This window comes from Diceros bicornis, chromosome 29 (genome assembly GCF_020826845.1).
Source record: "Diceros bicornis minor isolate mBicDic1 chromosome 29, mDicBic1.mat.cur, whole genome shotgun sequence".
NCBI classification, from domain to species: Eukaryota; Metazoa; Chordata; class Mammalia; order Perissodactyla; family Rhinocerotidae; genus Diceros; species Diceros bicornis.
Genome location: NC_080768.1, coordinates 36,743,498 through 36,771,142, shown reverse-complemented (window position 1 = coordinate 36,771,142; position 27,645 = coordinate 36,743,498). Strand labels below are relative to the sequence as shown.

General features: G+C 33.9%; 1 protein-coding gene across 1 annotated transcript in view; it reads right to left on the bottom strand.

The window, feature by feature from the left end:
- Nucleotides 1–27,645, bottom strand: part of ADAM2 (ADAM metallopeptidase domain 2) — a 141,110-nt gene that overhangs the window by 3,988 nt on the left and 109,477 nt on the right. Inside the window, exons 16-18 of the mRNA XM_058525401.1 lie at nucleotides 14,516–14,699; nucleotides 2,750–2,827; nucleotides 2,382–2,523 (exon numbers count right to left, since the gene is read on the bottom strand). Of these exons, the coding sequence (XP_058381384.1) occupies nucleotides 2,382–2,523; nucleotides 2,750–2,827; nucleotides 14,516–14,699 (404 nt within the window). The remainder of the gene's footprint in view (nucleotides 1–2,381; nucleotides 2,524–2,749; nucleotides 2,828–14,515; nucleotides 14,700–27,645) is intronic.

The window sequence follows — 27,645 nt, the reverse complement described above, 5'->3', positions numbered from 1 at the left end:
TAAGATTCTCGGCAGCCTTGTTTTTTGAGAGTTTTAAAGCATTCCAATACAATAGTTAGAAGGCCTTTCATACAGATGAAGGTGTCTAAGAGGCATCAATTTAAGTTTTTCTGAGGTTTTAACAAATGAGTTTACAGTCACATGCTTGACTGAGATCAAATTTTATTGCTCAATATCTCAAATTTAGCTGTTAGTCATTTCCTACTTTAAGAACATTTTGCTGGAAGAGTCCAGGAATGAGAATTAGTTATATTTTTCAAACCAAAAAAAAAAAAATTCCTAGCTCTTTTATATTTGCTTACATTTCATTTAAAAATTGAACTGTTCTTTTATTTAACTTCATTAATTTTTTGTTTGTTTGGTTTTTTTTTTTGGTGAGGAAGATTAGCCCTCAGCTAACATCTGTTGCAAATCCTCCTCTTTCTGCTGAGGAAGATTGGCCCTGAGCTAACACGCATTTCCATCTTCCTCTACTTTATATGTGGGATGCCTGCCACAGCATGGCTTGGTAAGCAGTGCATAGGTCCATGCCAAGGATCAGAACCTGTGAACCCCAGGCTGCCAAAGCTGAATGCACAAACTTAACCACTATGCCACTGTGCTTTTTATTAAATTATTTTATTTCTTTTAATTATTATTGTCTTCTTATATTTTATCATAGGTAACTTAAGTCACCTACCTGGAAATAATTACAATCTACCTGGAAATCTTGCCAATCAGAAGCATGAATTCTATTTTTCACATTACCATAGGCAGCAGTAATGCCAAACAATTCACCACTTCATAATAAATATCCACATTTCTCCAACTTCTAATAACATGTTCTTAAGGTGTCTTTGAACAGCTCACCAATAGTTTTCTAAAGACAAATTCAATATATACTAATAGTCTTCAACAGTTTCCTAGAGGTCTTTCTACCTTCCACATACCATCCAATTCCAAAGCTAATGCCACATGTTTTAGATTCTTGTTATATAAATACACCATCTGGTTACCAAATTGTGTTGTTTTCTATTATATATAGAAAGAGAGAAAATAGAGATAGGTGCAAGAAACTACCCCCAAATTTATTAACAATACAATTATTTAATTTTGTTCATTTTGTGGGTCATGAATTTGGTGGAGGGCTTATTTGCATGGTTGTATATTTTGTGTCTCAGTGTAGTCAAATCTTATACAGAGCAAAAGATTTTCAATAGAACAAATATTATAATAATGAGAGTTCCAAGAATTAGTATTCTAAAAGACCCTGTCAGAATCTGCTGGAAAACCGCAGAAGTCCCAGAACTTCACTTCTGTACATTTTATTGATCAATCATATCACTAACACAAACCTGGGTTCTAGGAAAGGAGTAGTCTCCTCTGCTCATTGGGGAAATGGCATGTGTGTGTATAGACATAAGCAATAAATTGCAGTCGATTTGAAGATAAACTATTGCAAGATAATTGTTACTACTAAAACGGAAATGGCTTGATAATGCATTAAATATGTTATAATGTTTTTAACTTAGCATCTATTACCATATGGCCTTAAATATAATATTTCAAACACTAGAATGAATGTGGAAATGTAAATAACAACCTTTCACTCAAAATCTGAAGAAAAACTTGCTTTAATTATCTGTAAATTTAGGTTTTTATACAAAGAAAGTCTGGCCCTAAGCATCACTGGATATGATGGTTGCTCTAAAATCTCTCTCTATTTTGAGCAAAAAATTATGGGAAACTATGTTCCCCAAGCTCCTCGACCTTCTCTCCTCTAGTTAGATTTGGCCAATGGAAATCATTGGATAAAATTTGGAGGGTCAGAAGAGTGAAATAGCTATGGTATTTACCCACTTCCTCTCCAGCGTCTCCAGTAATGGCTCTGTTTGTTCTATACCTCTACTTCGTGATGGACAGTATCTTTTCCTGTGCTCTAGAGCCTAGTATGTAGCCCTGTACATAGTTATGTGTCATGTTAGCTGACTCAGATTCTGATTCTAGTAATACCGTCTCCTTTTATTGTCCTTCCAGCGCTAAGAAGTGGTGGTAGATTCCCTGCTGCTAATTTCTGGGTTGCTTCACTATTCGCTCATTGGCTTTTATCTCTGCCATTATGTGTTACCTGATGTCTTATATTGAATTCTTTCTGTATGAAGGAGTAAAGTTATTTCTATTTTGCTGCTTGGGCCCTCACTGACATATTTATTAGTTACATATGTTAAAATATATTACTCTCTGGAAGTAAAACATAAATTAAATAGCCATGTGTGGTTTATTATTTGATGTCCAAACATAATATAAATATAAATACGTCGACAAAGTATTATCTATTTTATTTAATTTAATAAATTAAAATGTTATTTTAAGTATGTTTTCAATTTAATATTAACACTTACCATAAGGGGGTATGAGAGCTCTTGGTCCAGGTGGATAATTGCCACTGTCAACACTCCCACCAGGCCATGATTCATCTACATTTTCACAATTTGGAGGTAAAAATGTAGGGTTACAGTGACAGTTCTTTTTATTATTGCATGTCTGAAACCAAGAGAAATACCACTTTATAAGTAGCTATAAATATTTGTATTCAAGGAGAATTTTAAAATAATACTTACATCAGATAAAAATGGTTTTCTTATGTGGTTTATGAGTATATGAATGTGTGTGTGTGTGTGTGTGTGTGTCTATGTATTTAGCTGTGTGTTTGCTTTCCTAGGATCACTGTCAATAACTTCTATTCTTCCCTCAGAGTATTGATACTTACACCGTGATTGCTGCATTTTCCTGGAGTACAGTCATAATTCAAGTATCCAGCATCTACACATTCCTTATTCTTGCAAACCTAAAATGAGAATAAGCTAAAGTAAGTTAACTGAAATGCCATCTGTATTTGGCATTTAATTTAAAAGATTTCATATTATATGGATATGAGGTATTCATTTAACAATAAATATTAATATACTAACAATAAGTGATTAATTTATACTGCAACTGTATTGCCAGCACTAGATGAGACTCTAATTATCTGAGAGTAAACAAAACCATAAAAGCATCTTCCTTTTTTATATTGGGATAGGAGGTACAGACATGAAATAAATAAAAGCAAAGATAAATATGTGATAAATACTGTAATAAAAAATAGTTTTATTAAAGAATAAAATACAGGGAGTTTATCTAACATGAGAACAGTAAAACATTCTTACTGATCTCTGATGCGGAACAGGACTTAATCAAGCATAGAAATGAAAAACATAGTACGTATAGGAAAAGAAATAATATTTAAAATGACCCTACATTGGAATAAATTATGAGATTTTTATTAAGAGCAGTGTAGCTGTTATGCAAAAAATAGCCATTAACTCATTTATTACTAAATATTGGAGTCCTACAATGTGCCTGGCCCTGAGAACATAGCCGTCAAAAACAAAAATCTCATATTGCTCATATTGTAGCAAAATATATAGAAACACACAAATAAGAAAGCTAAATGTGATATGACAGAAGTTGTTATGGCAGTATTGTGTAGGGTCTTACAATCTTAACCAGAGAATTGGTTTATATCCTACAAGCAAGTGGTTGTATTTAGAGATTTAATTGGAAGATGAAAAGCTGATAAAAGTAGGTTTTGGAAAAGAGGATGGAAAGGGCAAGAGAAAATGTAAGGATACAAATTAGAATGTCGTTACAACAGTCCAGGAAAATGGTAACCATAGAGTGAAACTGAGCAGTAGTGGTGTAGATGGAAATAAGTGGTTGTATTTGAGATATAGTTAAAAAGTTGAATCCACCTAAGTTTAGTGATGGAGGATGAAAAGACAGATGGGTCAATGACATCAAGGTTTCTGGCTTATCTAATTCTCTTGGTGGTGGCAAAATTAACTGAGAGAGGGAAAGCTAAGCATAAAGCTCAGAAGTTTAGAAATATTATTTTTTGAGACTTCTTTCAACTTGTAATATCAAATAATATTATGCTTCAAATTTTAAAAAATGTTTACTGCACTCATAGGTTCAGAGTGACTGATGATAAACCAAAAACATGTCATTGGAAATATTATTTTCGTAAAAATATTTTTCTAAATAATATTGTCAATAATTCTTTGGAATTCTTTCCTCTTGAAAATATATGATCATAATATACTAATTTTTATAGTCAGAGAGTAAATCTGTAAATCTGCCCTCATATGTTTTGTTAAACATTACTGAATGTGGAAAAATACATTATTAATGGTATCTGATAATTATGGCAATGTATACCTCTATTTAAGATTCATGGATGGACATTGAGGGTATAATGCAAAGTGAAATAAGTCAGAGGGAGAAGGTCAAATGCCGTATGATTTCCTTCATTAAGTAGTAGATAATAACAACAATAAACAAACACATAGGGACAGAGATTGGATTGGTGGTTACCAGAGGGGAAGGGGGGAGGGAGGAGGGTGAAAGGGATAATTCGGTACATGTGTGTGGTGATGGGTTGTAATTAGTATTTTGGTGGTGAACATGATGTAGTCCATGCAGAAATAGAAGTACAATGATGTACACCTGAAATTTTTACAATGTTAAAAACCAATGTTACTGCAATAAACAAAAAATTAAAAAAAAAAAAAGATTCAGGAGGAAATACAGTGATGATAAATAGGCGGTCAGGTTATCTGAGTGGTTGTGGTAACAGTACAAAAGCTCTAGCTCTGGATCCAGACTAGTGCTGCTGTAGTTAGAATGTGTCTGTTCTGTTAGAATGATGCCTTAATACCTAACTGGAACTCAGGCAGAGAAGTTAGATACATAATTTGCAGAGCTGTTGTCCAGAAGAAGATAAACCCAATTCTCAGAACCATTAAATAATATGTGGGACCAACCCTGTGGCCTGCTGGTTGAGTTTGGCGTGCTCTGCTTTGGCAGCCCAGGTTTGGTTCCCAGGCGTGGACCTGCACCACTCATCGGGGTTATGCTGTGGTGATGACCCACATACAAAATAGAGGAAGAACTGGCACAAATGTTAGCTCACGGTGAATCTTCCTCAACAAAAAAATAAATAAATAAAAAATAAATTCTTTGAGCCAGAGAAAAAGAAGTTGAGAAGGAATTGTTGGTATTCTTTTTGTGCAATGGAATTTTTTTCTCTTCTTTAACATGTCTACTTCAGTTGCACCATGCAGGAAGGCTAGGGCGAAACACCATCCAAACTAGGAATCTAGCCACAAAACCACAGAAGCTATTTATCACCATACAGGAATAATGTAAAGAAAATAATGGTTCTTCAGAGGCTGGTCCGGTGGTGCAGTGGTTAAGTGCACGTGCTCCAATTCAGCGGCCTGGGGTTCTCAGGTTCGGATCCTGGTCGCGCACTGACACACTACTTGTCAAGCCATGCTGTAGCAGCATCCCATGTAAAGTAGAGGAAGATGGGCACGGATGTTAGCCCAGGGCCAATCTTCCTCAGCAAAAGGAGGAGGATTGGCATCGGATGTTAGCTCAGGGCTGATCTTCCTCACAAAAAAAAAAAAAAGAAAGAAAACAATGGTACTTCACCAAACTCTCTGAAACAAATTTTTTAATTCATTTTGAGATAAGAAAGATAATGCAGCTTCCTATTCCTGTCACCAGGGCAGAATAGGTTTCTGTAGAAACTTTCTTATAGGGAGAACCTAAAATGGTGAATAAAAAAATACATATATATTTAAAAAAACACACATAGTGGTACTGTACATAAGGCAAAAATTGTTTTTAGACTCAGAAAATGTAAGACAATGTGATTCCACAAAATTAAGCAAAAACTGAAGCCAGAATTCCTTTCATGGCCTTCAGTGACCAAGTATGTAGGATTTAAATGATCACGTGCACCCTACACCAGTGACAGATTTGGTTGTACCAAATCCAGAAAAAATAATCTGGAAAGTGACATCAGCAAAATGCTGCACCAGAAAGCCCCAAGTCCTGTTCTTCCTTGGAGATACTTTTAAAAAGAAGAAAAAGAAGAAAATTTGGCTGAAATAACATATAGGAGCTCTGGAAGCAGTCAAAGGTCTACAGCAACCAAGCAAATGCCCAATCAAGAAAAAGTTGCATTCAAAATGGTAGAAAATTTTGTGGCCTTTTTGCTTATCCTTGCTCCACTCTTTGCCCAGCATGTCAGGGTTTTGATCTGGAGGAGGCAACAGCTCAGTTTGCAATTTCATCCCTTGAACTGAAGGAAGCAGACAAGATCTTATATTCAACATTATATCCGGTCTGGGATCTGCCTAAAGGATTGGTCTCTGTTTCACCTAACTCAGATATCCAATGCGGAGAAGCAATGGACACTGCCCAGAAAACCTGCAGGGAGACTAAGATTTGCAGATATCTGGGGCAAGAGATTATGGGTGAAGATATACAGTAAATCATGTAAGGCCCCAAAGAGACACTGCAATGAAACTATTTGGAAAAATAAGACATTTAAAAACATCCATGTATGTGGGGAATCTAAAAAGCCACATAGAGGCCCAGGAAAGATGCATACACACAAAAGACCTCAGAAGACCACAAGCTTCCTCCTTGGGCTGATATCAAGTCTCAGAGTACACCCAACAAATTAGTAAAGAACTGCACCAGCACAGAGCCAGTCTGCAAACACTAGGAGAAGTGGCTATTTTTTTGGATGTCCAATTTTCAAAAAAAGAGAAAAATCACAAAGTATAAAAAGAAAACGAAAAATATGGTCCAAAGAAAGACAATAAAGTGACAGATTGTCATTTTTAAATAACTGTACAAAATATGCTGAAAAAGCTAAAGAATGAAAGGAAATCAGGAAAATGGTATATGAACAAAATGAGAATATAAACAAAGAGAGAGGAATTATAAATAGCAACCAAAAGAACTTATGGTGCTAAAAAATACAATAACAGAAGAAAAATTCACTAGATGGGTTCAACATATTTGAGTAGGCAAAAGAAAGAATTGGTGAACTTGAAGACAGAGCATTTTAAATTATTTAGTCTGAGGGGCAGAAAAAAGAAAAAAAAATGAACAAAGCCTAAAGGACTTATGGGACATCATCAGGTAGATCAATATACATATTACGAGAGTCTCTGAAGGTGATGAGAAAGGAAAAGAGCAGGGAGATTATTTGAAAAAATGACTGCTGAAATTTCCTATATTTAAAGAAAAACATGGATCTGCAAATCCTAGAAGATCAACAAATCCCAAGTAGGATAAACACAAAGAGACTCATACCAAGACACATTATAATCAAACTGTCAAATGCCAAAGAATAAGAGAGAATCTTGAAAGCAGCAAGTGAAAAGTGAATCATCACGCAAATGAGATCCTCAACAAGATTATAGCAGATTCTTCAAGAGAAACCTTTGAGGCCAGAAGGCAGTGGGCTGATATATACTTGAAGTGCTGAAAAAAAAAATAAAAGCTGCCAAGTGAGAATTTTATATCCAGCAAAAGTGTCTTTCAAAATTGGTGAATAAATTAGGATATTCAAGGTTAAAAAACAAACAAAAAAGCTGAGGGGACTTACTACCATGAGACCTAGCCTACACAAAATACTAAAAGGAGTTCTTCAGGTTAAATAAAAGGTTGCTAGTCTGTAACTAGAAGTTATATGCAGAAATAAAGATCTCTGATAAAGTTAAATAAATGGAGGAATATAAAAATCAGTATTATTGCAATTTTGATTTATAACTCCATTTTAAAAATTTCTATGAGATTTAAAAGACATACATAAAAAATAAACAATTATAAATCTATGTTAATTGGTACATAATATATAAAGATGCAATTTTTGACACCAAAAACAAGTGTGGAGGACCAAACTGTAAAGAAGTGGAGGTTTTGTGTGTGCTTGAAGTTAATTTGTTATCAATTCAAAAATAGATTGCTATAACTTTAAGATGTTACATGTAACCCCATGGTAACCACAAAGAAAATATCTATAGAATATACACAAAAGGAAATGAGAAGGGAAACAAAATGTGTCACACCAAAACATCAACTAAACTTAAAGGAAGGTTGTAATGGAGCTAATGAGGAACAAAAAAGCTATACTAAATACAAAATACAAATAATAAAATGATAAAAGCAAGTCCTTCTCTATCAGTAATTACATTAATGTTAACGGATCAAATTTCCCAATCAAATGGCATGGATTGGCAGAATGGATAACATTGCTCAACTATACGCTAAAAGATACTCTCTGCAAGAGAATTATTTGATATCTAATGACATAAATATGCTGAAAGTAAAAGAGTGGAGAAAGATATTCCATGCAAATAGTAACAAAAGAGAACAGAAATGGCTACAATAATATTGGACAAAATAGATCTTACATCAACTGCTATTACAAGAGACAAAAAAGGACATTTTATATAGATAAGGGATCACTTCACCAAGAATACATGCCGATTATAAACCTGTATGTACCAAACATCAGTGCTACAAAACATATGAAGCAAACAGACTGAATTCTCAAATTCTTCCAAAAAATTGAACAGGAGGGAACACTTCCAGATACATTCTATGAGGCCAGTATTACCCTAATATAAAAGACAAAGACATTGCAACAAAGGAAATCTACAAACCAATATTGCTAATGAATATTAATGCAAACATATTTCTAAGAAATACATTTTTAAGCAATTCAGTTATTGTGCAAACATCATAGAGTGTACTTATACAAAACTAGATGGTATAGCCTACTGCATACCTAGGCTATATGGTACAAATCTTATGGGACCACTGTTGTATATGTGGTCCATCATTGACCAAAATGTCATTATGAGGCACATGACTATATCCTCAACAAAACACTAGTGAACTGAATTTAGCAGCATATTAAAAAGTTTGTACAGCATAACCAAGTGGGATTTACTCCTGAAATATACGGATAGTTCAACATACAAAAATCAATCAATATAATATGCCACATTAAAAGAATGAAGGGAAAAAAAACATACAACCATCTCAATCGATGCAGAAAAATCATTTGACAAAGTTCAACACTTTTTAATGATAAGAACATCCAACAGATTAGAAGTAGAAGAAAACAACCTCAATATAGTAAAGGCCATCTATAAAAAACACACAGCTAACATCACGTTTAATGATGAAAACTTAAAGGTTTTCCTCTAAGATCAGCAACAAGACAAGGACAACTGTTTTCATGACTTCTATTCAACATAGTATTAGAAATGCTATCTAGAGCAAGAAAAAGAAATAAAAGGTATCCAAATTGGAAAGGAAGAAGTCAAATTCTCTCTGTTCACAGATGAATGATCTCATATGCAGAAAACTGTGAAAATTACAGACATACACATTATTTGAACTAGTAAACAAATTCAGCAAAGTTGCAGGATACAAAATCAACACATAAAAATCACTTGCATTTCTATACACTAAGGGTGAACATTCTGAAAAGAGAATTAGCTCAACAGTTTCATTTACAATAGCATCAAAAAATATTTAGGAATAAACTAAAGTAAGTGAAAGACTTCTACACTGAAAACTACAAAACATTGCTGAAAGATATTAAAGACAAACTGATGGAAAGCTATCCCACATTCATAGACTGGAAGACTTAATATTGTTACGATGTCAATACTGCCCAAAGCAGCCTGCAGATTCAACACAATCCTTATAAAATCCCAAAGTTTTCTGAAGAAATAGAAAAAGCTCATCCTAGAAAACATTATAGAATCTCATAAGACCACAAATAGCTAAAGAAATCTTGAAAAAGAAGACAAAATTTGGACTCCCACTTACTAATTTCAAACTTACTACAAAGCTACAGTAAAAAAAAAAAAAGTGTAGTACTAAGTAGACAGACATATACACCAGTGGAAAAGAATAAAGAGCCCAGAAATAAAGTTTTGCATATATGGTTAAATGATTTTCAATAATGTTGCCACAGAAATTCAATGTGGAAAGGATAGTCTTTTCAACAAATGATGCTTGGAATACTGAGTATCTACTGCAAATGAATGAATTTTGAACTTTACCTTACACCATATCCAAAAATTAACTCAAAATGGATCCTAGACTTAAGCAGAAGAGCTAAAACTGTAAAACTCTTAAAAGAAAAAATAGGGAAAAAGCTTCATGACATTGGATTTGGCAATGATTTCTTGGATATGACACAAAAAGCATAGGCAAAAAAGAAAAAAAATAGATAAATTGGATTTCATCTAAATTAAGAACTGTGCATCAAAGGATACTATCATCAGAGTTAAAAGCATCTTATGGAATGAGGGAAAATATTTGTGAATCATATATCTGATTAAGGATTAATATCTGGAATATATAAAGAATTAAAACTCAACAACAAAAAACAACTCAATTAAATTTTTAAAAAATGGGCAAAGGAGGTGAATAGACATTTATCCAAAGAAGAAATGCAAATGTCCAATAAGCATTTGGAGAGATATTCAATATCACTAATCATCAGAGAAATAAAAATCAAAATGACAATGAGATACCATTTTATATCCATTAGAATGGCTATTATAAAAGAACAGAAAAGAACAAATATTGGTGAGGATGTGGAGAAATTGTGACCCTTGTGCATTGATGGTAGGAATGTAAACTAGTGGTAAACAGTATGAGAGTTCCTCAAAAAATTAAAGAGAATTACCATATGATCCAGCAATTCTACCTCTAGGTATATAATCAAGACAATTGAAAGCAGGGATTTGAACAGAGATGCGAACACCAATGATATCAGCATTATTTACACCACCCAATGCGGGGGAACAAACCGAATTTCCATTGATGGATGAATGGATAAACAACATACGGTATAAACATGCAATGGAATATTATTCAGCCTTAGAAATGAATGAAATTTTGATACATGCAACAACATGGATGAATTTGAAAACATTATGCCAGGTGAAATAAGCCAGAATCAAAGGGACAAATATTGTATGATTCCACTTGTATGAGGTACCTAGAATATTTACATTCATAAAGACAGACAGTGGAATAGTGATTACCAAGGGCTGTGAAGAGGGGTTATTGGGGAGTTAGAGTTTAATGGGTACAGAATTTCACTTTGGGATGATGAAAATTTTCTGGAGATGGATAGTGATGATGGTTGCACAGCAACGTGAATGTACTCGTCTCTTTGAACTGTACACATAAAAATGGTTAAAGTGGTAAATTTTGTTATTCATATTTTACCACAAAAAATAGTATGTGTTTCATATTCAGGGCTTTAGAGACTAGGATAAGAGGTAACATCACTAAACCCATGTTGTGACTACAGTATATACTGTTACCCACATCAGGCAAGGGCAACCTAAAAAATAGTATATTGAATTCTGTAGTATATAAGGAATATACTGTCTGAACAAATTGAATTATTTTCCAGGGTTGAAAGGGTGGTGGTGGGGAAGCAGAATATTTATTTAATAAGCACAATACAAGGATTAAATGTGAATAAAACACAAGATAAGTCAAATCAATCCAGACATAAATGTTTTGAAAAATTTTAAATACATTCAGTAATAATAAAAAAATATTTAAAAATAAGAAATAAAGGGGCAACCCTAAGGAACAGAGCTTTAAATGCTGTACACATTTGACAATTAAAATTGATTATGACTGAGTTCCTATTTGGCAAAGTCAGTACAGTGTTTCAGACCCAGCCAGGTCACTTCCAACAATCTGCTTCATTTCCATTAGTAGTCTGATATACTGATTCATATACATCTTCAGGATTTTATTCTTTTATATAAGCACACAAGTTGTTTATGTTTGAGCAACTTGAAGCCAGTTTCTCTTTTCCATTCTGGAAGATGAGGCAAATAAATACTACTCTGCCCACATTTTAGAGATCTTTTCATACTGCAATCTTCCACAATTTTTATTCAAGGAAAAAAATATAAAACCAAAGTGTTGGAGTGTTCATAATTATTATCATTTCTGTTTTCAGTGGTGATGTCATGTTCCTCATGTATTTCCTTGTGGTCAGCCATGTGAGGATTCTACGTAGTGAGAACGATGGCAACCGTCTGGGACTTCTTGTTTCCATCATATCCTTCTATGACTCCTTCAGTTGCTCCCTCAGCATCATGCATTGATATTTCCTACCCTGACCTTCCTGAAATATTTTAAAGAGTTCCTGTGCTTATTTCTTTTGACAAAACATTTTCACATCAGCTTTTATGCTTATGATTTCCACTTGAATTTCAAAGTCAAGACTTTTAAATACAGATCTTAGTTAATCGTTGTTAGATTCCCTTTAGGATTAACCATGTACAAGTAGGTGGTAATACGTACAACTATTTTTTTATACTTAGTCACTAATATCTGAGAATGGAAACAATATGTATAGGATTCAATATCTCTTGCTATTTCTATGTTGACAAAGGAATTTTGAAATTTCTTGTGACAATATGTTTATTCTAATCCAAATGAACATTTATATATGAAGTATTTAAAAACAGTGGCACTCTAATTTGCAGAATACATAAAAATTGTTAGAGCACTAATATGCATGTAGCTTGTTCATCTTTTGCTAATAGAAATATATGATTTACATGAAGCCAAAGTTTTGTGATCAACCGTTGGAGAACACTTCTCAAGATCTCTACCCAGCCCCTCTATCTCCCTGCCTTGGAATAGAAACATCTCCAACATCATTATGTATTGCTTTTTTTTTCACTGAGGAAGATTTGCCCTGAGCTAACATCTGTTGCCATTCTTCCTCTTTTTGCTCACAGAAGATTCACCCTGAGCTAACATCTTTGCCCATCTTCCTCTATCTTGTGTGTGGGTCATCACCACAGCATGGCTGATGAGTTGTGTAGGTCCGCACCGGGATCTGAACCCATGAACCCAGGCCACCGAAGTGGAGTGCACTGAACTTAACCACTAGGCCATGGGGCCAGCTCCCTGTATTGCTTTTTTAATAATGAACAGTAGCATGTTTTAAAGCTGCTGACGTAGAAGTCTATTTGATAAAGCATCACGTTGGTCATGAATACTGTAGCAGAGTAGTGACTGCCAGATATCCCTCATCCTGTTAACTAATTGCGCTGAATAAAGATGGCATGCACCCTTTTTCTCCCTTAGCTCTTTCCAATAATCCTTCTTGAAATGTGGAGATAGTTGGAATTCCATCAACCATCTTGAAAACATAAGGAAGAGTATCACTGTAGAGGATCTATTGCTGAAAACTAGACTGAGTCTGGATCATTGATGACATGGTAGAACTCCATACTTCTCTGGATGGACAATCATCTCAATTTTTTTCACATGATGAAGAAGAATAAACCATAAACTGTTTAGGCCATTCTGGGTGGTTCTTGTTTCTTGTGCAATTCCTAACTTGTATAGACGATATGTTAGGTTCATTAGAAATAACAGAGAGTTAAAAATTAAAGACAATTTAGGCAATAATTTGGGAAATATTTTGCAAAGTGAATTTCAGGAAAGCAAACTTATTATAAAGTTTTTAAAATGATTGAATTTTTATGTGAGAATTTAGGGTGACAATTTTTCTTTTATATACCATTTTTACTTCCTAATTTTCTAAATGAATATTAGTAAAATTAGGTTGAAATATGACTTCAATATGTATGGCAAATATCTCCATAATTATCAGATAAAATGATATATTTTAAATATGGATACAGTCATAATGATATACAATTAAGATGTAAAAAATTGTGAGATTTCATTTATACTCTTTACAACCAAAACATGGAATTTTTACTCCTCTTTCACAAAAAAATATCTTTTGCTTTCAAGTCAGTTATATTTTGCCTTTCCCTCTGTTCTTCAATAAGTGATTTAAATAAGTAATTTATTTCTTACTAAACCAGAGAAGTTTTATCATTTAAAACTTGGATATGAGAATAACTTGAGCTTGAGCTTTGTTGCGAATTTGTGTATGTATACCTAAGTGGCATATATCTCATAGAGGAAAAATCTGGGAAGACAGAAAATGTTGATACATATCCATATGTACTCTATGGAATGATAAAAGAGCAAAATCAGATAAAAGGATGGACTATTTTAATATGGCTAGATAAGTATTCTTTTTTGTGTGTATTTATGTATATAAATAAAGAGTTGATGGAAGGTTCATGAAAAATGGAAAGAGTACTTACATCGCAGATATGTGCCCTTGATTGATTTTTGCTTTACTCTGTGCATTCTTTATTATTTTTATCACTAAAATGAGCATATATTATTTTAAAAGGTATATTTAAGTAATTATATTAAAAGATAATTCATGACATTAAAAGTCTCTCTGTGTAATGTAAGATAATTTAATAAAATACAGTGAATTAACAGTATAAGTCTCTATTCAGTGCATATACATAATTTCCACAAAGTACTAAATAGCCAATGAAACATCCATAATAATATCTATGCATGAATGCAGATTATATTTTTGCTTTTTAAATTTTTTCTTATTTTCAAAATTTTCTATTTTTGAAATCAAATGTGCACTTAAATTATAAGGAAAAATTAAATATGCATTTCAAAATATAGCATAAAATGTTAGGAAGTTATTTGGGAAGAAAAGACTACATACCTTATTTTCACCACAAACAGTTCCAGTTTTTACCCACATCTTTGGGCTCTCTGTATAATCATGTGGAAACTCCAATGCAACACAGATGTGCCCATTTATATTGCTATAAATAGCAGTGGCATTTGGAATATTAATTATAAGTTCATTTTCATATTTACATATTAATTTTCCACATGGCAGATCCCTATAATTTACCAATAAATGACAATGATTAGTTTCCAATAAAAAGAAGTATTAGAATATCATTTCTAAAGTAAAAATATTTAGGGGCCGGCCCGGTGGCGCAAGCGGTTAGGTGTGCGCGCTCCGCTGCGGCGGCCCGGGGTTCGCTGGTTCGGATCCCGGGCGCGCACCGACGTACTGCTTGGCAGGCCATGCTGTGGTGGTAAAGTGGAGGAGGATGGGCACGGATGTTGGCCCAGGGCCGTCTTCCTCAGCAAGAAAGGGAGAGGAGGATTGGCGGATGTTAGCACAAGGCTGATCTCCTCACAAAAAAAAAATAAAAATAAAGTAAAAATATTTAAGTAAACAATTGATGGCTTGCAAAAAGATGTGTGCAATTGATTATGAAACACCAAAAAGATGAGAGTGTTGCCTGCAATGTTAGTAATAATTAAACATTTTAATAATTATGAAATACTTCCTAGCTAGCCTGATCACTTTTTTGTAATGATTCCTTCACTCTTTTTTGATTCTTAAACGTAATCAATTTCAAGCTTATTCTATCCTAAAAGTTAAATAAGGTCTATCTAATTACCAGTCTTATTGGATTTCCTTTTCAGTTTTTCAAACATAATACCCACTTTCAGCATTATGGGTCCCAAACTGACAGGACATTGAGACCTGCACTCAAGAAGCATTATACGCAATAAATATTAAAATAACACCACTAAGATACATCATAATGATAATGCTGAAAACCACAGAAAAATTCATGAAAGTGAATTTAAAAAAGCATTAACAACAAAAGAATAATAATACAACTTAAGATTGACTTTCCAACAGAAACAATGGAAACCGGAAAATTATTGAATGACAGACCCAAAGGTAAAACAAACTACCTACTGTCTTCCCATTCTATATGCAGAGAAAATATCTTTCAAAATGAAATACAGTATTTTCAGACAATAATTAAGAAAACTTGTCACCAGCAGTCCTGGACTAAAGAAAATGTAAACTGAGTTCTTCCCATTGAAGGGAATTTATCCTATATATAATATAATTGTAGAGGTACAATATATGTACAGCTTTATCAGATTGAGGGAGTTATTTTATATTCCTGGTTAGACGAGCATGCTTATCATGGGTCAGTGCTAGATTTTGTGAAATATCAGACACAAAATAAAGAAAATTGTAAATCCAAATGAGGAGGCTATGAGAGAGAAAAGATATAAGTAAATCATCTTCCCCCCAAACAAGTATAAACCCAGGCAAATTTGTCAAAACAACCATTTCGGGGCTATGAAAACTGATCAAAAGCAAACAAGTTGAAAAGCATTTATGAACAGCTGCTATAAAATCAAGTAAGAATAGTGAGAGGCTGTAGTCTTTTTGCCTGAGTCTATTCCCCTGCCCTCTCCCAGATCAGTTGAGGCTGTCATTTTACTAGGGCAAGGCTGGCCATGCAAACCGATAAATTCAATGCTAGATGGGTGACTCCTTTTTTTTTTTTTTTTTTTTTTGCTGAGGACGATTCACCCTGAGCTAACATGTCTAGCCAATCTTCCTCTTTATTTTTTTTTTTTTTTTTAAAGTGAGCTGTTGCCACAACATGGCCACTGACAGATGAGTGATGTGGTTCTGTGCCTGGGAACCAAGTCTGGGGTGCCGAAGCGGAGCATGCTGAATGTTAACCACCAGGCCATCGGGGCTGGCCTCAGAGGGGTCATTCTTGATTTGGTGCAGAGAGCAAGGAAAGAACTCACCCAGCAGCACTTTGAATAACAGCAGCAAAATTGGTAGGGAATGAATATAAAACCAGCAGCACTGGTAGCCCAAGGTTGAGGTCCCATTTGGGGTAAGTAACCGACCAGCCAGAAATTAAAGGTGTGATCCTGGAAATGATAGCTCCATAAACAGTGGTAATAAACTCTTCTTACATCACATCCCTAGCTGACCGGACGGCTACATGCATGTGCCAGGGAGACTTGAGACGGACTGATGGGAAGTCACACCAGAGGAAACTTTAAATTTGCCTAAATCTAAATGTGTTCACCCATTCACAAACAGAGCCATCAAAAAGAAAAACCCAAGGCCAAATGGCTTCAGTGGTGAATTCCATGAAATATATAAAGAAAAAATAATACTAATTCTACAAAAATTTTACAGAAAATGAGAAGGGTAAAATACTGTCCAATTCATTCTATGAGGCAAGTATTATCCTGATATCAAAGCCAGCAAAGTCATCACAATATAATGAACATAGGCACAAAAATCCTTGACAAAACATTAGCAAACCAAATTTAGAATTATATAAAAGTGGTTATACACCATGACTAAGTGGGATTTACTCAGAAATTGGGTTCACATCTAAAAGACAATTCATATTATAAAGGGGGAAAACCACATTATCGTCTCAAAGGATGCAGAATAAGCATTTCACAAAATCCAGCACTGATTCATGATGGACATTCTCATCTAAATAGGAATAGAAAGGAACTTCCTCAAACTGATAAAGCTATGTGTGTAATCTACTAGTAACATCATGATTAAAGTTGAAAGATTGAATGCTATCACCCTTCAATCAGGAACAAGAGAAACATTTCTGCTTTCACAAATTTTACACAATGGAGCAAAGATTTCTTAGATATTATACCAAAACTATGATTGGTAAAAAAATAAATGAATAAATTGGCCTTCATCAAAATTAAAATCTTTTTCTCTTCAAAAGATGTCATTAATTAAAGAAAGACAACGGATAAGCTGAGAAAAAATATTTACAATTCATATATCTGATAAAGATTATTTTCTGAGTATGTAAATTACTTTTACCATACAATAATAACAACAAAACCCAATTTAAAAATGAGTTATAAGATTTGTCAAGACATTTCACCAAAAAAGATATGCAAATGTCAATAATCACATGAAAGAGCGGTCATTTCCTAAATCAATAGGTAAATGCAAATTAAAACCAGAATGAGATGCTTTAGAATGGCAAAAAAAAAGGAAGCAAACAAAAAGTCCTGACAATACTAAATGTTGGTAAGGATGTAGAGAAGCTGGAACTCCCATACATTGTTGACGGAAATGTAAAATTGCACAGTCACTCCGGAAAATATTTGGACAGCTTCTTAAAGCGTTAAACGTACACTTGCCATATGACTCAGCAATTCCAATTCTAAGTGTACATCGAAGTGAAATGAAAAAAGGTATATCAACACAAAGACTTATACATTTATCACTTGTTATATCCCAAGAGAAACAAATACATGGCTTTACAAAACGAACAAATAAAATGTGCACTAGAATGTTCACAGCAGCATTATTCTTAATAGCCCCAAACTAGAAGCATTCTAAATGCCCATTGACTGGTGAATGATTAAACAAAATGTTGTATATCCATACCATATAAAATTATTCAGCCAAAAAAATTTATGAACTACTGATATATACTAAAAAATGGATGAACCTTAAAAACATTATGATAAATAAAAGAAACTAGACAAAAAGACTACATATTGTATGACTTCTCTTATATAAAATTTCCAGAAAAGGCAAATGTATGGAGATAGAAAATAAGTCACTGGTTGCTTAGGGCTGGGATCAAGAGTAAGGATTTATTCCAAATGAGTACAAAAGGAAATTTAAAGTGATTCTGAATTCTGGATTTTGCACTTCTATAAATTTATCACAAAATAAATAAAATACCCCTTTAAAATGGATTAATTACTTTTTAGCTAAGTGATTTATATCTTAATAAAGTTGTTAAACATTTTGTATAAGAGTTCCTACATAAAGAGTTTGGAAGTCATTTCTCCTGTTTTTACAAGAAAAAACTGAACAAACTGAAATCAGTGACCTTTCTTGGACCTATCAGAGAACTGAGGTTACAGAGAAAACCACCTACATATATCGGGAAAGCTAAGTACATGGAGAACTAGTGTTGACTAACATGAGAATGAGAAGCTCCTAAGGAGCACAGTCATAAGGCACCACCATATTTTTATGTGCCTTTTCTCCAGGAAGTTTATAAGGTTCTCTTGGGGAGGATCTGAGAAAGCTCTTCATATAGACCTTGCAAGGGAAAGAAAAGAGTAACCATTGTAAAACCTTCTCCTTCACAAAGGCTTAATCTCCAGGTGGAAGGATTTTATCAGAGGGCAATTTTGAAGCATTATCCCTAGCTGGGGAAAGAGAATTCCACTCCACTCTAGTCAACTCCACTCTTCCTGTCTCACCTAAGAAAAATTAATAAACAAAGTCATAATCAATAACAGAGAAAGGTTTCATAAAATATATTTGGAATCCTGTAGCTGTGGCAGGGACTAGGGGATGGGGGCATGGGAGGGGAAGCTCTATACCTGGAGGAGGAACACAAACACTTACGAAAGCCACATACCTGAGACACAGGCACATTAAAAGACTGAGGTTCACATGAAAACTAGAGAAGGTCCCCTCCCCATACGCTACCACCATACCAACAAGTCTCTTGTAACAATAAAAGTGGATTCCAACTGAAAGAACTGCAAGACACATATTCCCTCTGAGGGGCAGAATGAAGGGAAGCCTCAATTCTAAGAGGGGAGGAAGAAACTACCCTGCTAGAGAAATTTGAAGATTCTGGTACCTATAACTACAACAAACATTAGACGCAGCCCAGCTCCTAAAAAGATTAACATAAATCCTCACACCAAAGGCTATTTACCTCAGTGCCTATTACCATATATAATATGCCCAGCTTTCAACAAAAAGAAGTACAAGTCTTGTGAAAAGGCAAGAAAAAAACACAGTCTAAAGAGACAAAACAAGCATCAGAACCAAATCAAATGTAAAACAGATGTTGAGATTATTAGATGCAAAATTTAAAATAACTATAATTAATATCTTAAAGACAAAAGTTGACAGTGTGAAAGACAAGAGAGAAAATATGAGCAGAGATATGGACACCACTAAGAATCAACTCCAAGTATTAAAAGGAAATAATAGCAAAAAAAGTAACAGAAATGAAGAAAGGCTTCCTAGGGCTTATCAACAAAACTCAATCAAAACAGCAGAAGAAAGACTCAGTGAAATCAGTGACAGGTCAGTAGAAACTTCCCAAACTGAAACACAATGATAAAAAATCGTGGGAAAAAAAACAAAATAGAAAATCCAAGAGCTATAGGACAATATGAAAAAGTGTAATGTGCTTATAATAAGAAAATGCAGGAAGAGAAGAAAGAGAATGCAGCAGAAGAAATATTTGAAAGAATAATGGCCAAGATTTTTCCAAAATTATTGACAGACGTGAAACCACAAATGCAAGAAACTAAGAGAAAACTAAGCAGGATTAATACCAAAAAACACTGCCCACAAAAATATCACATTCAAACTGAAGAAAACCAAAGTCAATGAGAAAATCTTGAAGGCAACTAGTCAGGGGCACACCTTACTTACAGAGGAACATGGATAAGAATTACAGCAGACTTTCCATTAAAAAACATGTAATTAAGAAGAGATGTGCAGCTATGACATACAACTATCTACTGGGGCTTTGGGGGAAAAATAAATAAATAAAATTATAAAGAAAAAAAAGAAGAGAGTGGAGGGAAGTTAAGTGTCGAAAGAAAAAAAAATTTAACTCATAATTTTGTGTCCAGTGAAATTATTCTTCAAAATTTAAGGAGAAATAAGCTCTCTCAGAAAAACAAAAAGTGATAGAATTCTTTGCCAGCAGATCTGTCTTGCAAGAAATGTTGAAAGAAGTTCTTAAGGCAGAGGAAAATGATATGAATCAGAAACTTCGATCTATATAAAGAAAGAAAGAGCATGAGAAAATGAATAAATAAAAGAAAAATATGTTTTATTTTTCTTATTCTTAACTGAACTAAAAGATAACTGTCTACTTAAAGCAATAACACAAAGAATGTATTGGCTGTTTATAGTATATGATAATTAAAATGAATAACAGCAATGTTGCAAGGGATTGGAAGGAGAAATTGGGATACTCTGTTATAATACAACCGCACTACACGTGAAGTAGTATACTGTTATTAAGGTGGACTATTACTGTATTATATATTGTTATATTTGAAGATAGCAGATATGAGTCCAACTATATCAATAATCACTTTTATCGGGAATGGTCTAAACAACCCATTAAAAGCCAGACATTGTCAGAGTGGATAATAAAAACATGATCCAAGGTTGGTTTAACATCTGAAAATCAACTAATGTAATATGCTATATCAATAGAATAATGGACAAAAAACATAGAATCATGTCAACAGATAAATGGAAAGCATTTGAAAAAAATACAACCACTTTTCAAGAATAAAAACTCTCAACAAAGTAGGAATACAGGGGAACTTTCCCAGTCAGATAAAGGGCATCAACAAAAAACCTAACAATAACAAAAAAATTAACAATGAACATAATGATGAAAGGATGATTTTTTCCCATAAAATTGGGAATAAGCAAGTATCTCTTCTTCCTCCACTTATATTTCAACATTTTAATGGATATGTACATGGTGTAATCAAGCAAGAAAAACAAATTAAAGGCATCCCAATTAGCAAGAATGAATAATTTAGATATTATTTGCAGATGACATGATCCCGGACATGGAAATGCTAATAAACTCACATACACACACACAAAACGTTTAGGAAGGCCACACAATATAAAAGATCAATATAAAAATATTATTTGCATTATTGTTATTATTATATATCAGTAATGAACAGTGTGAAAATGAAATTTAGAAAACCATTCTGTTCACAATAGTTTCAAAAGTAGAATATTTAGGAATATATTTAACAAAATAAATGCAAAACTGGAACACTGAAAACTAATAAACCTGGATGAGAAAAATTAAAGAAGGCTGAAATAAATTGATACATAAATTCTATATTTATTAATTTAAAACTCAATATTGTTACAATGGGAATTCAACACACACACACATACACACACACAGTGCACACACATGCATGCATGAAAAACTGATGAAATCTGAGGAGTAAGTTTTATGAATTTACCAGTGCCAATTTTCTGGTTTTGATAATGTACTACAGGTAAGGTATATATGATATAAGTCATGTAAAATGTTACCACTCGCGAAAACCAGCTGAAGGGTACAAGAGACCTCTCTATTCTCTCTATGTTATTTTTGCAACTTCCCATGAATCTACAATTAGTTCAGAATAAAAAGATAGAAAGATAAAATTCAATGATAGGAACACTAAACCATTCCAAGTATAATGGAAAAAAACTTGAACAGATTTATCACACAGGAAGATACCCACATTGACAAGAAGACTTGGAAAAATGCTCAAAATAATTGTTAATCAGATAAATGCAAATTAAAAGAAAAATAAGTTACAACTAGAATGACTAAAATAAAAAAGACTGACAATACCAAGTAGTAGCACATTGCAGAGAAACTAGAAAGCTTGGATTCTGCTAGTGTAAATGTAAAACTGCACATCCATCTTGAAAAACAATTTGGCAGTTTCTTAAAAAGGTTAATGTGTACTTATCACACAACTCAGCAATTACACTCCTATGTATCTATATACTCAACATAAATGAAAGTATATCTCACCGGACCTTGAAAGTTTATAGCAGCTTTATTCATAGTAGCCAAAAACAATGCACCACATAATTGACCATCAATAAGTGAATGGATAAAGTAATTGTGTTAATTGTAGTATATATATAATTTTCAGTGGTATTCAGAATTATTCAGCAATAAATATTTAAATATTAATATAAGAGCAATTTATTTGAATCTCAAAAAATTATTCTGGGCATATTAAGTGTAACACAAAAAAATGCATATTGTGGGACTTAATTCATATGAAGTTTTTTCTGTGTGAGGAAGACTGGCTCTGAGCTAACATCCATTGCCAATTCTCCACTTTTTGCTGAGGAAGATTAGCTCTGAGCTAACATCTGTGCCCCTCCTCCTCCATTTTGTACGTGGGACATCACCACAGAATGGCTTGATGAGCAACGTCCACACCTGGGATCCGAACCTGTGAACCCCGGGCTGCCAAAGCAGAGTGAGTGAACCTCACCACCACACTACCGGGCCAGCCCCTAGATGAAGATTTTGAACAGGCAACACTTATCTATCATCGTTGAGATAAGGTTGTATGAGACAGAGATTGGAGAGAACATTTTTGCATGATGTAAATATTAATCAAGTTGTATACCTAAAGTACACTCAATTATCATAGTCTATAAAAATGAAAAAATAAAACAAAACCAAGTAAAATGAAGACAATCAAAAGACTCAACAGGAGTTTATATGTACTCTATCTTTAGCATGCTATGTTTACACTTGGACTTTAAACGCAACTTTATAAGGGTAAAACAGTAGTGTTTTCAAGTATTTGACATAAAAATTAAATTCTCTAAAAATTCATATGAGGTGGAAAGAGAATATTATTAATACCATTTCACATACAAGTGTTCAAAAGAGTAGTTTTCTTTTGAAAAACCCATGGATAAAGTGTTGTAGCAAAGAATCTAAACTACATACATTTTAAGTAGGAGACTGCATTTTATCTAATGAAAAATAAAAACAAAAACTCTCTTTAAATACATGACTTCAATTTATTTGAACTTGTAAAAATTTACTAAGCATAAATTTAATGTCTTAAATTTTAAGACATTAAAGTCTTAAGTTTACTCAAAATTACCTTTTGAGTAATTTTTAAGTTAATATTTCAAGGGCCTAAGTCACATTAATTAACAAAAGTAAACAAATTATATACTGTAGAGTTATCACTATTTCCATCATTTAAGGTATATGCAATATTGTAACAAAATGGATATCCTCAAAGCTATGTCTGATGGATTAATGTGAGAGTCTGCTCATAGCACATGTTATACCACAAAATTTTTATCTGGTCCACGAATTTGGTTTAAGGTCTTAAATGCTCCCACATAGCCATTGCTATACCAAAGGATTCAACAAATTATCCCACAACAAAAGGGGCAGAGGAGACTAATGCCAGCCCAACTATATACCATGTTTTCTAAATAACCTCCTAATCAGTAAAACTTTAGCAATATCAAAAATCTAGGAATCTTAGAGCAATTTTTCTATAACCTGACCTTTTCTGCCTTTGTGCAAAAAAAGAGAAATGAAAAAGAGAAAAGCAGCCCCTGACATCCAGATGAAGGTCTGGTATTAACAGCAAGGACTTGGCGATGATACAAGCTGACTTCGCACTCATAACTAGATCATGGTGCTTATGTGTTGAACATAAGCAATTTCAAGAACATCAACTTAGGGCTAAGTGACTCTGTGACTATGATGAATCAATAAAAAGACAAGCCCACTCCATAAATCATGTCTGAATATAGAGCAACAAGACATAAACATTGTCTAAGCAACAAAATTACCAAACATCCCTCTCATCCAGCTAATATGTGTGACTGTTGCTTCATTACCAATTACAATGTCAGCTTCACTCTAGTCTTCCTTCTTCATCTTTAAGATTTATTAAGACACCCAATCATAGAATTATCTCCATTTCCTAAAAACATCCAATTCAGAGCAAAGATCCACTTCCTGAAACTCTACTGAAAATAACTTAACACCAGGCCAAGTCCTATATTTTCTAAAACTCTGAAACTAAGATGTCCCACACTTTCCCATAGTGTGCAGTCTCACTGACTGCAGCATGTAATAAACCCAACTTTTTCAGCTACGGGTGTATTTCTGGCGGTCTTTGGCTGGAAGGCATTGATATAGAACTTGATCTGAAAATAATTTCTACTGTTAAAGAGTGGGTTGAGCTGGATTCCAGGAAAGTAGAATATACAAACACGCACACTGAAGGCACTGGAATGTAACCAGAAAGGAAAGAATTGTATGATAATTGAACCTTAAGAATGGGAACTGCGCTGACTTTAAATACAAGACCAAAGGCAAAAGGAGGAACCATAAGTTTCTTTAGGTGGGTAATTAAGTGTAAATGTTATCTAGGGGAAAGCATTCTTGGAGCCACAGGTAGCCCGAGTTGTCATAGGAATGAGTGCAGGCAGAAAAACGACTTGAAGACTCTTGTAGATATCCTAGCATTAGGTGAAGAAGGACCAGTGTAGATTATGGGAAAGAAATACATTGATCAGACATAGTCTGCGAGAATCGACTTACACGAGAAAATTGAGAAAAGCAGTAAAAATAAAGAGTACTAGAGTAGAGATCTCAAGCAGTTCATCACTACAGTTGGAGGAAACAAGGAAAAATGTAGTATTGGCTGGGGAGATAGCTGGGACAAAAATGGCACACTGAATTTTTAATATTACAACTTGTTTCAAGCATATGGATTTAGCAAATGCTATAATTTTGCCATATGTGTTTATACACTTCTCTTTAAAATAAATAAAACAATACAGATACTTTAAAAGAAAAAAAAGAATGGGAACTGCAACATGAGATATTTTGCAGTTTGGATTGTGGGCTTTTTTTTTAATTCATGACAGCACATCAATCTTATCTTGAATAATCAGAGGACAGAATTAGAAGATGGGTTTAATGTCAATTATATTACTGGAAATTAAGAGGGACTGAGCGCTAAAATGTGCCGATAAACTGCACCCTGAATCCTGGCTAATTTCACCCTAAATCCTGATAGTGAACTCAGCATGTGTAGTGATGACTCCAAGAAGTTCATAAAAAGCATCTGAGTAGGTATAAAGAAATGAACAGTGTTTTCCACCGCCCTTCACAGAGAGGTACTGTTTATAGTATGAGTCCAGCTATGTTAAATCCCTTCCATAACAAAATTCTATAGCATTCAGAAAAGCAGAAGTGAATGCAAATTTTCCATTATGTATTATACATAATATCTAATATAAAGTCAAAAAATTGCTAGGCATGCAAAAAAAATTAAAATGTGACATAGTCAAGGAGTAAATAAATCACAAGATACTAAAATTAAAATGACTCAGATATTGCAATTAACAGAGAAGCACTTTATAGTAGCTAATATAAAAATGACCAATGACTTAAAGGAAAATATAGGCATAAGAGCTAGAATGTTTTCTTTAGTGAATGTATGCTTTAGCAATTGTGAAACAAACTTCTGTGCATTCTGGGCTTGAGCATATGAGAAAGCAACTCATAAATGTACTAAAATGTACTTTGAGGTGTTTAATTGGAAATAAAGTTATCACTATAAGTTCATGTTTTAAATATAGAGATATAAACAAATGGATATAGAAATAAATCTGTGATACATGTATGGGCATATATTCCAGGTATATTCTAGCTCTGTTGACTGAGAGGGCTTAGAGGTAATGGAAAACAGTAGAAACAAGCATACCTGGTGCCCAGATATTTATTTTCTAAATACTATTTTCTACTAAAAGAAATCTAGGATTTTTGGATAAATAGCTGAATTCAGAGCAAGGGTAGGAAAAGTATAAAAGGAGCCTAGAACATCTTTTCTGTGCTAGAAAAATTTGGAAGTTCTTAAAAAGTCATCCAGACTTTTGAAAAAGACATTGTTGTCAACTAAAAGGGACTCTCACTAGCCAAAATTGAGACAACTTGAAAAAGTATCAAAATAAATAATGACAGTAATATATTCTATACTATTGAATAAAATAATTGCTGTCTGAACTGATATAAACAAATATGATATAAATAAATAGATAAGAATATAAATAAATATAGAGAAGGGACTATTTCTTCCTACAGTAAATTTCTAGCTTAAAGGCAGAATGATTAATAGAGTTAGAAAATCACCAATGGATTTTAAAACTAGTAGGTGAAAAGTTGAAGAGGAACAGAATATGTCCCTAGTCTCAATATAACTCCTCACAGATACGTATTAAACACAAAGGGAAAGGATAACTTTACAATTGAGCGACCTAAATAAAATTAACTTTTCCAAGTAATGTAACCTAAAATATCCAATATATAGAGAGAATGGTGCGTACCTTTAAAAAATTGCACTCGAGAGTACAATATCACTTCAGTGGTAAGCATGCCAAAGTGCATAACATAAATCTACTTATGAAAACTGTAAAACAAACTCAAATTGAGGGACATTCTACAAAATAATTAGCCTGTAGTAATAAAAAAAACTAAGAAAAAAACTAAGAGAAAAAAACAAATGAAAACAAAGGAAATGTTCTAGACTAAAGTTTAAAAATACATTATGATTGGGCTGGCTCCATGGCTTAGCAGTTAAGTGCTCGCGCTCTGCTGCTGGCGGCCCGGGTTCGGATCCCAGGTGCGCACCGACGCGCCGCTTCTCCGGCCATGCTGAGGCTGCGTCCCACATACAGCAAGTAGAAGGATGCGCAACTATGACATACAACTATCTACTGGGGCTTTGGGGAGGAAGAGGGGAAAACACGGAGGAGGATTGGCAATAGATGTTAGCTCAGAGCCGGTCTTCCTCAGCAAAAAGAGGAGGATTAGCACGGATGTAAGCTCAGGGCTGATCTTCCTCACCAAAAAAAAAAAATATATATATATATACATTATGACTAAATGCTAATACATAATTTGTTGGATTTGCTCCTGAATGAGGCAAAATAGCTATAAATACTTTACTGAGACAACCAATGAAGCTTTAATGTGAATCATGTTTGACAGCTACAATATAGCTATGTAACAAAATATCATTATTTTCAAGAAAGACATACTGATTTATTTAGGGATAAAGAAGCACAGTATCCAATTTATATTCAAATGGTTTAGAAAAATCATTTTGAAGAGAGGAGAGGAGAGTTAAAAAAACAGAAAGATAGAGTGACGTCAGCATAATGGCGGAGTGAGCTTTCCCGTGAATTCTTCCCCCACAAAATACAACAAAAGTAACAGCCACAGACAAACAACGGAATCCCAGACAGTCAAAAGCTGGAGCGGAGGGATCCACACTGCCGCACATCTGAGAGCGGAACGTGCTGGGCCCCCGGAGGAAGTGGGGAGAGGTAAGGAGAACTCCGCTCCCTCC